Source organism: Excalfactoria chinensis, chromosome 3 (assembly GCF_039878825.1).
Source record: "Excalfactoria chinensis isolate bCotChi1 chromosome 3, bCotChi1.hap2, whole genome shotgun sequence".
Classification (NCBI taxonomy): Eukaryota; Metazoa; Chordata; class Aves; order Galliformes; family Phasianidae; genus Excalfactoria; species Excalfactoria chinensis.
The window spans coordinates 97252754-97267727 of record NC_092827.1 but is presented as its reverse complement, the minus strand read 5'-3'; the positions used below and the strand labels follow the sequence as shown (position 1 = coordinate 97267727).

The window sequence follows — 14974 nt, the reverse complement described above, 5'->3', positions numbered from 1 at the left end:
TAACCAAATAATGTAATCTGAAATAAGAAGCCATAGAAAACCAGAGCAGAAGAAGCGGCGTTTTTATTCCCGACACCCCTCAACAAAGCTGGCTGCTCTGAAGTGGTTTCCCTGCAGGAAACTAAATGATTTTAATGGACTCTGTTTAATTTAGAAAGACAATGTTGGGAAAACAGTTGTTCCCAGCAGAAAGAGAGCTGCCCATACCCCCGTCGGTAGTGACGTTCCCACTGACTTGGTGTATGGAGAGGTAACCCATTGGCTGTAGAAATGCTTCCACATAGGTTGGGTGACATCTCCTGCTGCACTTATTTCCCTTAAAAAGTCTAACTCAGCACGAGAAATCAATTTCAGCATGTCAAAGTTATAATAACAAAAGAGAGAATGGCTCACACAATACCTGGAGATGGGTATATATTAATGTGGAAGTAGCTGCTCAAGTAGAAAGGGAATTTTGTTGAGCCACCTCAATAGAAAGGTGTGATTGTTGAGGTTGTTTCTGTGGTGTTTACAGCACCCCCTCTACCTAACTGTATTCCTTTGGACTTTTGGTTTGTTTCTTTCCAAAACAATGCTATGATATACTCCATTCTCTACCGAGAAGAGCGACGTGCCTGAAGTCTGCGCGGTTCACTGGGAGTTCATTGGGATATATTTGCAACTCCTGAAGCAAAAACCTGATATTTTATCTTTAGCAGGAGTTACATTTTTTGAACTTATTGAATTTTTCAAAGATCAGCATGAAGAGTTCAGATTAAATGCTTGCTTCAGCGTTTTAAAGGCTCCTTGTGTCCCCATTGCCTAAGGAGGTCGTGCATTAGGATTGCTCTGTAAACATCAGATTGTACAGAATTGGCTCTGCATACCATGCCGAGCACACAACGGAGAAGTCAAATGGCTTATCATTCACTTATCAACTAGTTTATTTCTCGTGCCAAAAAGGCTGGATTTTTACAAGAGCAGCTGCTACTTTGTAAATAATGTAATGGCTTCTGTTAAGTAGAGCTGTCGGGTTTGCAAACAATATTCAAAGAAGGTTTTCGTTTTGCTGTGCGATTGCATGCTTTCAAATGTGCTTTTTCTTTTAATCCCTGAAAGCCCAGTGGAGGAGGCTGGAGAATGGAAACAGCGTCTGGTTTGCAGACACTGATCCAGCGGAGGACAGACACAGTTAAATAGCAATGCAGGGAAGACTGAGGTCTCAGAACCTGCATGTTGTGTTCAGAGAGCATCCTGCTCCATAAAGCATAGGAGAACTTTCAGGGGTCTTCTGGAGAAATATCCTGGGCTCTTTCTGCTCGTTGCTATGGGTGGATTAAGAGCAGCCATCAGCAAATTGAGGAAATATAGAATGTGCGTTGTACGGCTGTGCGGGTACAATCTTATCCTAACACTGTTTGTGACAACTGGGATTTAGTAGATAAATATTTCTAGCATGATTTAGTTCACATTGTTGCATCTGATAAATGACTTTACTGATGAAACAATGAGATACCAACTCTCAAGATTTCAGAATTCAAATGTAGATTCAAATCCCCTTCTCCCATGGAAAACAGTTGGGAAGCCATGGAAATCAGACATTGGTGAAAGAAATAAAAAAATAGATGAATTATACCAGTTTGAATCACCTTGTGTGGTTTAGCCTTAACATTTAGAAAGCCAGAGGGTTTGATGTTTCCAAGCACCTAATGAACAAGCAGAATGTGGCAGTAAGAACCATATTCCCAAGGAAAGGGTGCCAACACCCATCCTGCGAGAGCACCACTGGATTTTGTCTGAGCGTACAGCACAAGGAATGCTGTGTAAACCCTTTCCCAGAGCTCTTCACACACACCAAAAGCAGCTTCTCCTGTGCATTTTAGGTTGCTGGAATTGTTTCCCTTCTTCTCATGGCTGCTCACTGCACAGGCCTCAAGAAGAGACCTTCAGAGGAACCAGCTTCACTTAGAGCTTCCTAGACATATAGCATTGCTAGCATTTCTTCCTTTTTTTAATTTTTTTTATTTTTTTTTTATTTTTACTTTTTTCTCTCTGTATTTTTCATTCAAGATAAAGGGGAAAATGCACCAAAGCTGGTTTATTATTCAAGGCAAGTCTATTGTTTATTAATCGCAGTGTTGAGTGCATGCTTGGAGGTGTAGCCCCTGACCGAGTTGGCTGCTGGCAGCGATTCGCTACGTTATTCCCTCCTTGGGAAAGGGCAGCTCCGAGAAGATGGGGTACTTGAGGAAGCCCAGTCATCTGCCTCACATCACCCTCCCACACATTACAGACGCTAATAATATCTGGGTAGCATGGAGTGTAGGAATGGTCTGCAGCAATCTGACAGCATTCGTTTTTTAGGACTGAGAGGTGCAGAAACACTTACAAGTAGCTTTGCCCTCCTAATCTGGTGAGCATCCTGAGTCCCTAGTCAAAATGTAAAGTAGCACTATAGCAATGCTCACAGAAGCATTATGTTCTCTGCACTGCCCATGGTGTTGCCATGGGTATCACACAGATTAGCTTATACAGGATCGAGGAAGGCAGAGAACAAGAGCAGAAAAACAGGATTAAATAAATAAATAAATAAATAAATGCAAAAGGGTCTTACAATTTCGACGGAAAAAAAATAAAAATCTTTTTAAGTCTGTATCTGTAATGGCATTTTTTTCCATAATCCAAATTCTGCCAGCCTGTGGTTTGATTACATTATTTATTTAAGTGTCACACCTTGAATATACAATTCCTCCTCTGTATTTCCGAGTTATTTGGGTATTTTCAAGCAATTTCCCTCCCCAGAAGGCTCAGACTGGAATTTGGTGAGGGAAAACCCATTCTTCATGTGTCTGAAGGCTTTGGGACTTGTTCATTGACTAAAATATTTTGGAACAAAGATAAGCGTAATTCAGGAAATGTGATGATGTGAACATGGTTCCTGAGCACGGTGGGGATGAGCTGACAGTTGGACTGTATGATCTTAGCAATCTTTCCAACTTTAATGATTCAATGATCCTAAGTTTTACAAGTATGAGGGTCCCATCCAGTGGGTCAGACTTGGGTCTGTATGGCAGCTGCTGGTGGTGGTGGTCAACTACTTGGCCTCTTTTTCAAGGAAAGAAGTCAAAAGTGAAACATACATAAGCATATGGTTTTCTGTGACACCTCAAGCAAACAGCTGGCAGCTTACTTGATGCTTTTCTGTTGAGCCAGCCTGATCCCATAACTTGTTTGGTCTTACAGAGCTCCTGGGGCATGCAGATGAAGAGGACACATTGCACGAGGCCTTTGTTGGTCAGGTTCCAGAGCATAAAACTGAGTACAATGTACCCACAACCAGCCTGTCCATGCTGGCCTCTTCCCACAGGTGAGCAGAGCTTCTGTGCTTGTTCATGATGGAAGGGACCTCTAGAGATCATCAAGTTCAACCCCCCTGCCAAAGCAGGCTCCCTACACCACGTTGCACAGGTAGGCGTCCAGGCGGGTCTTGAATATCTCCAGAGAAGGAGACTCCACCACCTCCCTGGGCAGCCTGTTCCAGTGCTCCGTCACCCTCACCGTAAAGAAGTTCTTGCACACATTTGTGCGGAACTTCCTATGCTGAAGTTTCAGCCCATTTCCCCTAGTCCTGTCCCCACACACTACTGAAAAGAGACCAGCCTCGCCACTATGGCTCCCACTTCTGCATTGGCGAGTCATCCTACTTGTATACAATCATGCTGAGCACACTTTGTGTGGGCCAGAATCACATTTGTGGCTCCTCTCTCTGACCAGGATACTCTAGCATTACTGGAGACCTCACTACCTAATTTGAGGCATCAGAAGACATAGTGCTCTGTGATAGGCAGAAGGTTAAGCAGCATTTTAGGAAGTGTCTTTAAACTGGTTCAACATCAGAACCCAAACTGGAACTCGCGTGATTTCTGTTGCCTCTGGAAATTCACCTGAAACATGGCAACAGTAACACCTTAAAATGCAGCAGTGTATGGCATGGCAGCTGCAGAGTGCCTTGAGGCTGAGCATCTTAGGAAGTGCACAGCAACGTTGTTATTCCAACCAGTTTCCCACACCATAAACGCATATCTGACATTTTCACTGTCCACTTCTCCACAGCCTCCAACCACTACCTGCAGTTTCAAAATCAATAACCAGGACACATCCTCCCCCCTCCAAAGGCCCTCCGTTGTTCATTAGCTTGGCCATTTTTTTCTTTCGTTATTGACTTACACCACTCCTCATGCTGTTTAATGCTAGTTTCGGTGTTTATGTATTCTGCTCACCAGTGAGATAAATGTACAGCCTGAATCATTTCCTATTTGCTTCTAAAGTCTTTCAAGACTAAATAAATAAATAAATAAAAATCCATTTTTGTAATAGATTTACTACAGTTCCTTTCTGTTCTCTACCCCACGCACCATACAGCCTCCTGTCCTGGCCAAGCCCTGCTTTGTGTGTATTACTGTAAGCACCTTGTTGGTTTGCCTCCTCAGCATCACTGAAATCCATGAGATGTTGTCATAAAGGACTTGATTTGCAGCAGTCTGGGGAGCAGCATTAGCCTATAGCTTTTGTTTGCTTCATTCCCCTGGACGTTGGCATACCATGATATCATACAGCAAATGACAAGTTCAGCTCTGTGCTCAGGAGGGCTGCTCCAAGCTTAGCACAAGGGGATCTATTGCTGCTCTCATTGTGAGCTGCCTGGTGTTCACCAGTTCCACAAGTCCCTGCTGGGTCGTGCACCACAGCCTTGAAGCTTGATCTGACTTAACAGCTGAACCTGCTGTGAGAAGCAAATGGGACCAGATGGCCTTCAGAGACCCTTTCCAACCTAGCATTCAACTTCTTTGCAAGTTGAGCATCAATATTTGGTGTCATTAAAACCCCACAGCCTTGTCTGTGCAAATAAATCAGATTTATCACTAAATCAGTACATGCTCACGTACACCTGGCATGCATGAATTCAGATGTACATGGCAAAGTTACCAGGCTCTGATGCCCTCGGGTAGCAGAGACCTCTACACCTCTGTAGGACACCACAGTGGGACTTCTTCAGTGTTTAGCAAGAACTCAACTACTTCTCCTTCTGTATTTAAACACAGACCGTCCTTCTGTTTTGGAACAGCTGAGATGTATCTTGTGAATTACACCTAGGCAAAGGCCCCAGGCAAGCTCTGAAGACACTGTGCTTAGCTTAATCAACCTGTTACTGATGTCCCTCAGGGAGCATATGTGTAACAGAAGTGCAGTTTTCAGGCTGCATAATTAACAAATCAATTAACTCTGAACAGCACCATTTCCCTTCTGGCTCTCCCTAACAAGGAAGGGCAGAGCCTGCGACCAGGACCAAAATGATCGATCATAAAAGTCTTGAAGATATATTTCTCTGAGCACTTACTGTGGGTAAACTAATGGTCAAAAAGCAGAAAACTAAGTTTGGGACTGAGTTGTACAGATGGCAGAGAAAACTGGAGTAACTCTGCAGTGTTTTATGGAAGTAGCATGTGATGTCAGTGCTGACATGCAATCAACCTTCCAAACAGCACGCGTGCACAGAACTGTGGGCTGTGAAAAGAGTTGGACAGTGCTCCAGATATGGGAATTGATTTGCTGTGTGGTTCCTTCCACTGTACCACAGAACTGGGAATGTTTTACAAGTCTCATTTCTGACTTAGGTGTTGACCATTCTGCCCTTCCAAACAGCAGATATGTTACAGCCCAGAAATTCTTGTTCTCTTTCAATATTCTTTTTTTTTGTTGTTGTTGCCTGTAAATAAGGACAGTGTTTTTATAAGATCTCATATTCTTACAAGATCTCTGTGCTTTCTATCATAAAACTTCTTCCTATCGCTTTTCACGTACTGAAAAACAGACATATTTCTACTCATCTACAAAGTTGCTGTGCAGAGCGCAGAGGCAAGCTTGTATATTTTGAACTGCAAACCAGCCACACCTCTTGAAGCATTAAGAGAAGACCGCCTGACAGTCTTTCCTATCTATGTACATTGGCAACGAAATCAGAAAGAACCAGAGAACTCATCCTTCAACCCTGCTCAGCCGCAGTGAAGGCAACGGGAGCTTCACATGCATCAGGAAGGTGACAGCAGCAAACAGACGCAGCATGTCAGGCAAATTAATTAGTTAGCACGTGCACAGCACCTTGACAATACAAAATTAACTCTTATTAGCCAATACGTGCTCAAGATGCGTTGAGGTGCACTGCACAGCCTCTTGATTCCAGACAAAGGTCCTCTTGATTAAATTAGAGAGCTATATGGCCGCATTAGCTCGCTTGAAGCACGAAAAGTTTTGAAAAAGAGATCTGGCTTTGTCACATGAGCACCACGTAGACTTAATGGAAATTTTTCCAGCATTCACAAAACAAAGAGAAATCAATACAGTGTCTGCCAACTGTTCCACTGAAAACATTCTATAACCTACAGCGCCGAGAATCCCGAGCCAAAATAAACCACCATCGCTGACAGAAAATACCGACAATTATTTTGCATTGATTCAATTTGGCCCAGCCTGGGCTGACCTTGTTTATTCATCTTGGTCTCCTAATTCATATTAACTTGGCATCCGGATGGGACATGTGGCACATGGGCTGAAGACCCACTTCACTATCTTAGGCTCAGATAAATGCAGAGCGTTGAGTACTTCCAGTGCCTTGAGCTCTTAGGTAGATTTATATGCATTAGACAGAACTGGTTAAGTTCCTTTTATCCCCGCTGGGCTTTTCATGTCTGTTGACAGTAAAACTGGAAGCCGGGTAAAAGTAACATCTTCTTCTAAGCCTTCGGATATACATGAAATCCTCCCAGTACTGGTCAATTTTAAAGACATGTCCAAAGAGGATGGACGGTTTTAAGCTCTTTTAAAACACAAAAATAGAAGGGTTGTGGCAATTTGGCAGCCAAAAAAGCAATTTATGGGTCTTGACAGAATCCGAGGCTGTATGTAAGAAAGCTGATCGAGGTACTACCGAGCTGATAATAGGGTCAAAGAGCAGAAGAATCTCTTCATTTCTGCAACTGGCATAATCTGGTCTCCAATTAAGTTTCTTAGTTTCTTTTGCTGCTACCAATAAAGCTTAGTACGACCTGGAATTGCATTACTGCAGCTTAAGCGTGTCTCAGGAAAGCAGATGAGGGGTGTTGCTTTTAGTTGCGTGACAGATGCCCAGCTGCTTGAATAGCCATCTCTCCACTGGTAGGAAGGAAAAAATGGCATTGGGAAAATCAGGCTTTTCCAGTTTGTGCCCATTGTCCCTTGTCCTGTCCTTGGGCAACACTGAAAAGAGACTGGCCCCATCCACTTGACTCCTGCCCATTAGATATTTCTATGCTTTGATAAGACCTGCTCTGCTGTACCTCCCTTACTCTCTCACCTCTGATCACATCTGCTTTGTTTTTAAGGTCCACTGGCTGTGGACCAGCAGAGGACAGTGACGGGGAGCCTGGAGCAGGTGTCATCTCCCTGATGGAGAAACCCTCTTCTGGGCACCAGGAAGGTAAGCAGCCAGGTTGCTTCTGAGTGTGCACAGCTACATGGAGATGGAAAAGTAACGGTGATTGGTATCTGGACAAAGAGTTTGGGTTTAGGAATTAAATAAGCCTTGAGCTTGTTTTACACAGCAGGGAGAGGGATGGGGGCTTCTGCAGCAGCTGCCAGGAGCCAGCTAGGGCTTCTGGTGCCAGCTCTCAGGTCATAAAGTCATTCCCCTGATCTTATGAAGCTCCTGATCCTGTGGCACTTTTCCTGATTCAACACAGTCAGAAGACAAGCAAGATGTCTATTAGTTGTGTTGTTCTGTGATTGGGTATGCTATAGCCAGGTTCTCCAGCAGCTTTAGATTAGCAAGGCAGCAGTTCACACTGCTTATGCAGCAGTTCTGCACCAAATGCATTTGGCTGTCCTGCTCCTCCAAGACCAGATCCAAAGTAGCCCAGCAGTGCAGTGGAGTAGTACTCCAGAAGGAGAACACCACAATAAGTGTCATCCTGCAATGCCAGCCAGGCAGGGAGAAGGGATTTTTTGCCCTCTGTCTTGCCAGGAGTCCATCACCTGCATAATGGGGCTGTAAGAAGGAAGCCACTCCCCTACCTTCCTCCAGGCTCCCTCCCCTCAACCAGAAAGCCCTGCCTGGAGAGACCAGAGGCCACCCCAGCTGGCACCAAGCGAGGCACTTATTGCCTGCAGCGGGACTTCTCTCTGACGTGTGCGGCTGGTAATTCCGCTCAAGCCGTAACACGAAGCCTCACCCCCAGCACCTCCAGCAGCACAGCCCTCCCAAGGCACCCCACAGCTCCCCAGGTTGCCCTCAGTCCAAGCAGTGCACTGTGAGCATCCCACTACCAGCGGCACCCACAGAGCGGGGACAATGTGAGAACCTGGCCCCATCGCTGCCCCACGTCTCCAATCTGCCCTGCGTGCACAAATCACTGTTGCTTTAACCTGGCGTAGAGTTTGAAGGAATATATGTGTCCTACATGTATGAACCTGCAGGAGCAATGTATTAAATATTTTAATTGAGCCATTGAATAACAGGATATAAAATAGCTGTGTCCTATCAAAAAAGCGAAAGAGTTACCTAACGCCGTGCCCTTGTTTATTTGGGTTTTTCAACTAGTTCAATGGAATGTAAATGACATGGTGATCTTCTCTGTTGCTTGTTTGTTTGTTTTTTGTTTTTAAAGGCAATTTGAGAGCAGTTCCTACAGAACAGGTAAAGCACATCTGATTTATTTCTTTATTTCTTTATTTTAATTTCTGCTTGTTATTATTTACTCTTATTTTTGCAACTTCCTGAAACTCCCTGAGCCTGCCCCTGCAAGCTGCCTGCCCGCAGGGCTCTCTCTGGGATCAGTAGGAGGGCTCCATGTACCACGTGGCTAGGACAGGGATTGAGCGCATGACGGTCAAAAATGGTCGTCGTCCACTGGCTGCTGGATAGAACACAAGAAAGGCCTTTCTGTCCTCGACCCACATTCATCTCAGTGAGTTAGCTGGCACTTGGATTGGTGCTTTCAAGCAGCAAGACCTCTGTAGAAAGGAGTGAAATCCTATCCTGGGTTTTCATGATCATTTGAAGCTGATTTAACTGCAAGGTGCCGCCAAAAAACGTGGCCCAGTCCTTCACCCCCAACCAGCCTCAGTCCTCCACCCCTATGGCAGCATGGGTACTCATTCCACCACCAGGAGCCGCACTAGCAGGGAGACAAGACTATGCCCCATCCCCAAGCATAGCAGCCACCCATTGCGCATAAGGACCCGGCCTGGGCTGGTGCCCGCTTGGGCGGCTCAGTGTTGGTGCCAGTAGAGCACATACGTCGGCTGATGAGTCAGCAGCATGCCGCACTGAAGCACTCCTCCAGCTTTAGTTTACAGGGGGAAAAAATACATAAAATACAATCTGAGTGGCAGCAGCACGGTAGAGGCAGAAGGCTCTCTCTATTTAGCCTCTTCCCGATTACAGTTCTCGTTGGAACTTTTATTTTCAAGGCCAAAGTACTCAATGTTTGGCCACGGTTCAAACAGATCATTAAAAAAAAAAAGAAAGAAAAGAAACACTTCAACCTCCCAGCGAAGCAGGATGGCACTTCTTTCTTTCTTTCGCTGCGAAGCTGTGCCAAGTGAAATCGTGCTCTAAGAGCTGTTCTACCAGTCCCGAAGCGCTGGAGAACACACACCCGCCCCACCTCTGCAGCATTTGGGTTGGGTGGAGGATGGGGATGGCTGGCAGTGGGTGACCGGGTTCACTGTGCTAGGACCAATGTGGTGGGCTGTGCACTCTTGGTGCCATGAGGATGCAGTATGGAGTGAGATGGGGTTGCAGGGATGGGCTTGGGACATTGGTTGGATCTGTGTTCTTCCTGAGCTGGGTGGAGGATGCTCCTCACCCCACGTGAGCAACTGATCAACCCCAAAGTTTGTTGGGTTGTCACCATGGCTGTGTAGATGCACAGGTTGTGCTGAGGGAGGAACAGCAAAAAGAACACCTTGTGTCATGTGCAAGGCTGTGGGTGGGTGTGATGTGCTGAGGGTGAGGGAGCCCTTTGTGTGCTCTGGTCTGGGGCAGCAGAGCCATCCACGCAATGTTAGCTCGGTGCTGCTAGGCTGTCCTGGCCTGTGATGGTGCTTAGAAATGCAGACACCAGCCCCCAGCACCCTTCTGTCTGGTTACCCACCCTGAGTGCTGCCGTTCATTCTGCCCATCCAACATTCACCCCAAATCCATGCTTGGCAACAGTTCTGGTTCCTGGTAGAGCAGTGAACCTGGCATTCCAGGGCCAGACCCACACCACCATTTTGTGTTGCCCCTCATGGAACAGTACCAGAGCATCCATCCCCAAGTCCCCATGTCCCCGAAGTCCTGCATCCTCCTGCTCTTCATTCCTCCAACACCAGAGCCCATGCAATGCTTCAGAGGGAGCCCTCACTGGGCCAGGCTCAGTGCCACTGAGGGGAGCACGCCCAAGGCCCAGCCCTTGCACAGTCAGCGCTGTGGGATGATCTCCACAACTGTGAAGGGAAGGATCTGCTGTGTGCCCCTTTGCAATGGCAAAATGCTGAAGAGACCCAACACAAAAAGCCTGGAGTCTCCAGTGGAGAACGTATCTGATGTGGGCCCAATCCTCCTTGCCTGCTATGCTCTCAGCTATGGGGAATCTTCCCGTCCCTGAGACTGCCAACCTGCCAGGTGCTCGAGCAGTTGGATGAGATTGGTTTCCTTGAGGAAAGCCATGACCCTTCAGCACGCAGCTCAGAGGCATGATCATGCTGGAGCAGGGGCACACGTATCCCTGAGGTGATGGGTAGTGGTGGTCCCAGCCTGAAGGCTGTTTGGCCCCGTCTCCTTGCTCTGAGCACAGAGCTGGGCCAGGTGATCCCAGAGGTCCCTCCCTGCCTGCGTTACTACACACACTGAGCATCTTGAGCAAGCTATTTAGGTCAGAGCCTCTGAGGAGCAGCACCCAGCCTCAGAGGTGTCAGACCGAGCCACCCAGTACCCTGCTTAGCAGCCTCAGCAGCTCTGGAAAACGTGGATCTCAACTGCTTTGTTGCTTCCATGTTGGAGGTGAATCTTGCTTATTTACAGGAACTTGAGGTGCTGAAGGCAACGTGCCTGGTGTCTGCCAAGTAACTATTGTAATACGCCATCACTCAGCTGGATCCCTGTCAGCCAGAAAGGTTTTGCACAATGCAATCTGAGGGAGACCGGGAGATATTTCCAGTCAAAAGGAGCAGTGCCTATGGGGCCAAACAGGAACCATGTCTGTGGTCTGGGGTCAGGCCCTGGGGAACAGGCTGCCCACCTGGGGATGAGGTTTCTCCTGTTTTCTGCTCCAGGAGAATCAAGGGAATGGGCATGAGGAGGCTGGGCATTGGGACCATCCCATCATCACACAAAGCTCCATAGACTGAGCTCTCTAGGACACAGGGGGATGCTCTCCTGTTCATGCTTCTCTTCACTGGTGAGGAGCTGCTCATGGTGACAGGCAAAGCTGCAATATCAGCTCCCTGTTCATAGGCTCATAGAATCACTATGGTTGGAAAAGACCTCTAAGATGGCCAAGTCCAACCCCAGCCCATCCCCACCATGCCCACTGACCACATCCCTCAGCACTCCATCTCCACATTCCTCAAACACTTCCAAGAACATCAGCTCCACCACTGCCTGGGTAGCCGTCGTCTTCCTGTGCTGCAGAACCCCATTTTCATCAGATGACGATGGCTCCTTTTATTGCCGGCTGCTGCTTTGGGAAAGGTGCAGATGTCAGGAGGGATTTCACTCCTCATCCTTTGGTTTGCATCGAACACCCCTCTGGGCTCGATGCTGCATCACAGCCTTCCCACGCCGCACCACCAGCTCTGCCTTGTTGAGGCCAGATAGGTTTGCAAATAGGTTTTTTAAAAGAGCGTATGCAAAAGCCACACAAGTGGGTAGGTCTGCAGCACTCAGCTGGTGGGGCTGAACGCTTCTCCCCAGGCAGAGCACAAGTCACAAAACCTGGGACACGCAGACCCCTCAGCCTGGAGGTGCGAGGACTTACCCAGCAGCTTCAGACCCCAAACAAGTGTGGCTTTGCTCGGCATGGAGAGGCTGCTTCCACCCCATGGGCAGAGCCACATGCATTGGGACGGGGCGGGCAGACATTTCCTTGGGTGCTCAGCTCCACACCTGGTTCTGCTTGCATCATGAGGAGCCAGCAGCTCTGTGTAACTCAAAGGAAAGCAATGACTCACTGGGCTGCAGCTCTTTCCAAGTATTTCATGCATTTCACAGGCACGCTAGCCCGTGTTATGAAATGCCCTCTCTTTGCAGTGCGCATTGTCATGTCCTGTACAAAAACAGAGGGCTCAGTTTTCCATTGTGCACCAGCACTGCACAGAAACGGGAGGTAATGTGAACACAATTCTGCCTCCATCACTATTTGCATTGTATTAGGAATGCAAAATGCCATCCCCACACCACTCTGACAGCCTGGCTGGCTCCCCGCTGGCATTAGCCCAGCCATGAGGTGCAGGTGGTGTGTTTTAGTGAAAATGTTAACAAAAATATAAAGTTTCACTTTTGCCATTAACCTTCCTGGTTCTGGGGGGGGTGAGGGGTGGTGGGAATGGGGAGAAGCTGGGGAGCGGTGCCCTGTACCATGCTGCCAGGTCAGGGCTCTCCCCTGTCCCTGGGTGGGTGGCAGTGGGAGCACCAGGGCGAGGTCCCCATCCACGCTGTCCTGATTTTCTCCCTGCAGGGGCCGAGGGGCAGAGGCTCTCTCCAAGTTGTGCACCTGGGGCTGGTGTGACCCTCTCCGTGGCATCCATGGAGATCCTCCCAGGCGCAGCTCCAGGCGGAGAAGACCTGTGATGGCGAGCATGCCCATGCCCATGCCCCACGTGTGCCTACAGAGGACATCTTGGTGACGTTGTCCCCGTGCCACTCGCTGACATTAACAAATGCAGTAATTGCAGCTCCCTGCTGTCTGCTTGGGCTGGTTGCACCAGGCACAGCCGTAAACTTCTCCGGAGAAGCGCTCCTATATTATATATTTTAGCAATCTGTGCTCGGAAGCAGATTTGAATTTCCACTTCAGGCTCTGAGAACCGTTCCATTGAGATAGAAGCAGATAACATCTCCACTCAGGATACCTCTGTGCCTTTCGCAGTCGGCGGCGTTTTGCTAAGAATGCTCTCCATTTTCATATCTCGCTATATCATCTCAGCTGAATAACCATTATTTTGCCTTTAAAATAAGACGCAGAGCCTCTTAAGCACCGTTCCATCGGAGCCCCGATCCCAATCAGCCCCCTCGCACCGCGTCAGGGACAGCGAGCCCTGCGGCATCGCCGGGTTTGGGGCCGTAAGGGCAGGTTTCAGGTCTCCCTTCCCCCCCTCCATCCCGTCACCACCGTCTTAAAACAGTTTTTTCTGTCCTGAAAGGGAAGGTGAGCTCTAAACATTTTTATTTTAAATTACTATTGTTTTAAAATCTGAAGCGATTTGTGAGCAAAATACCCGGCTGGAGTACAATAAAAGATGTGTGCTTGCTCGCTGTCGGCCAGCAGTTCTCCCCCCGAGCCCCAAGCCCGGCTGTGGGGCGGCGCGCAGGGACGGCGGGGACAGCGTGGAACGCAGAGCTGTGTGCTGAACGGCAGCCACGATTCTGTCAGCGCGAGTGATGGTCTGTGTGAGGGATTAATCCGACACCAGACAGGGATTCCTAATCCTTCGCTATATCATAATCTATTTACTTTGCATGCTAAGAGGATTTCGGCTTAAAAATATAGAGGAAGTGATACTAGAAATGTACATAAGATGCAGAGCGCCGTTTCCTAAAATCTCACCTCCCCCCGCCCCCTCCCCTAAAATCCTCTGATGGTTTTCTTGCAAAAGTCCCATCCTGGAGGAGCGGGGACCGCTGTCCCCAACGCACACAGCACGGAGCGCTCCGAAAGCTTTTGGTGCCCGACCGAGGGAACGGCGCTGCGCCAGGAGCGGCGCTGGCACTTCCCAACCGGAGCTCAGACCCATGTGGGATTTTACATGCGGTAACTGCTGCTCTTGTGGCCGATTTAGCGGCGATGGGATAACGTGGAGGGCAGCAGCGGGGCTCCTCACTCGCCCGCTGCAATACAATGACCGGCGCCGCCGAGAGCGGCTCACCGCTGCCTGCACGGCACTGCGCCCGATGGGCTCTGGGACAACTTTTCCCTGCGTAAAGAAGGGCTGTGGGGGCAGCTGCGCTGGGACGAGCACAGCCGGTGCTGGCATAGAAACCCGACGCCGCTCCGTAAATGCTGTTCTATCTACAGCAGGTGGCACAGGATGCTCGCTGCCCGCATCGCCCGGCGGTGGCGATTCCACCTGCATGCCCTGGGGTGGCAGACCCAACAGTGCCCCAGATCTTCCCAAAGCACCTGTAGCACCCCACTGCCTCTGCCGTCCTCCCACCCCCCCTTCACTCCGGACTGGGAGCACGCCGGACTCCCGGCTGCCCTTGTGGGAGCTGAGAAAAGACCGAGGCTGGAAAATGAATGGGGATGGGGGGTGGAAATCGCCATGAGAAATAATCCCCCTCCCCTTCCCATCGAGCCGCAGCCGGCGGCGGGTGCAGGGAAACGCCGGTAGCGCGGCTGAGGTGCCAAGCATCCCTCCGTGCACCCACCGTGCTGTCTGTCCGTCCAGGGACAACCATGCATCCCCCCTCGGAGCAGAACTACCCGTGGGCCCCCAGCACATAGCGCTACACCCAGTGGGGTTTCAGCCCTTTCGGAAAGCGCTTGCCCACCCCGCACGGGGAAACGTGGTGCAGCCCGGCCAGGAAACCAATTAGCAGCGTTAATTAAAAGCAGCCTGGAGCCTGCACCCGCAGAGAGGTGCCCCCGCACAGCCCGTCCTGCTGGGAACCCCCGGGGAGAGAGCACCGCGAGTGAGCACGGGGTTCGATTTGGGGTCTGCTGGTGGGCACTGCGTGCCTGGAGGAGCTACGGGGCCA

At 49.0% G+C, this 14974-nt stretch overlaps 1 protein-coding gene across 8 annotated transcripts in view; it reads left to right on the top strand.

Moving 5' to 3' along the window:
* WDPCP (WD repeat containing planar cell polarity effector) overlaps nt 1-13823 on the top strand; it is a 139170-nt gene extending 125347 nt beyond the window's left edge. For 7 of the 8 annotated variants that reach the window (XM_072332476.1, XM_072332479.1, XM_072332475.1 and 4 more), the window contains 4 exons: nt 3223-3346; nt 7398-7492; nt 8679-8707; nt 12735-13823. In XM_072332476.1, coding sequence (XP_072188577.1) covers nt 3223-3346; nt 7398-7492; nt 8679-8707; nt 12735-12785 — 299 coding nt within the window. In that variant the 3' untranslated portion in view covers nt 12786-13823. The remainder of the gene's footprint in view (nt 1-3222; nt 3347-7397; nt 7493-8678; nt 8708-12734) is intronic. The other variant, XR_011903103.1, reaches the window with a different exon arrangement.
* Nucleotides 13824-14974: the final 1151 nt, after the last annotated feature.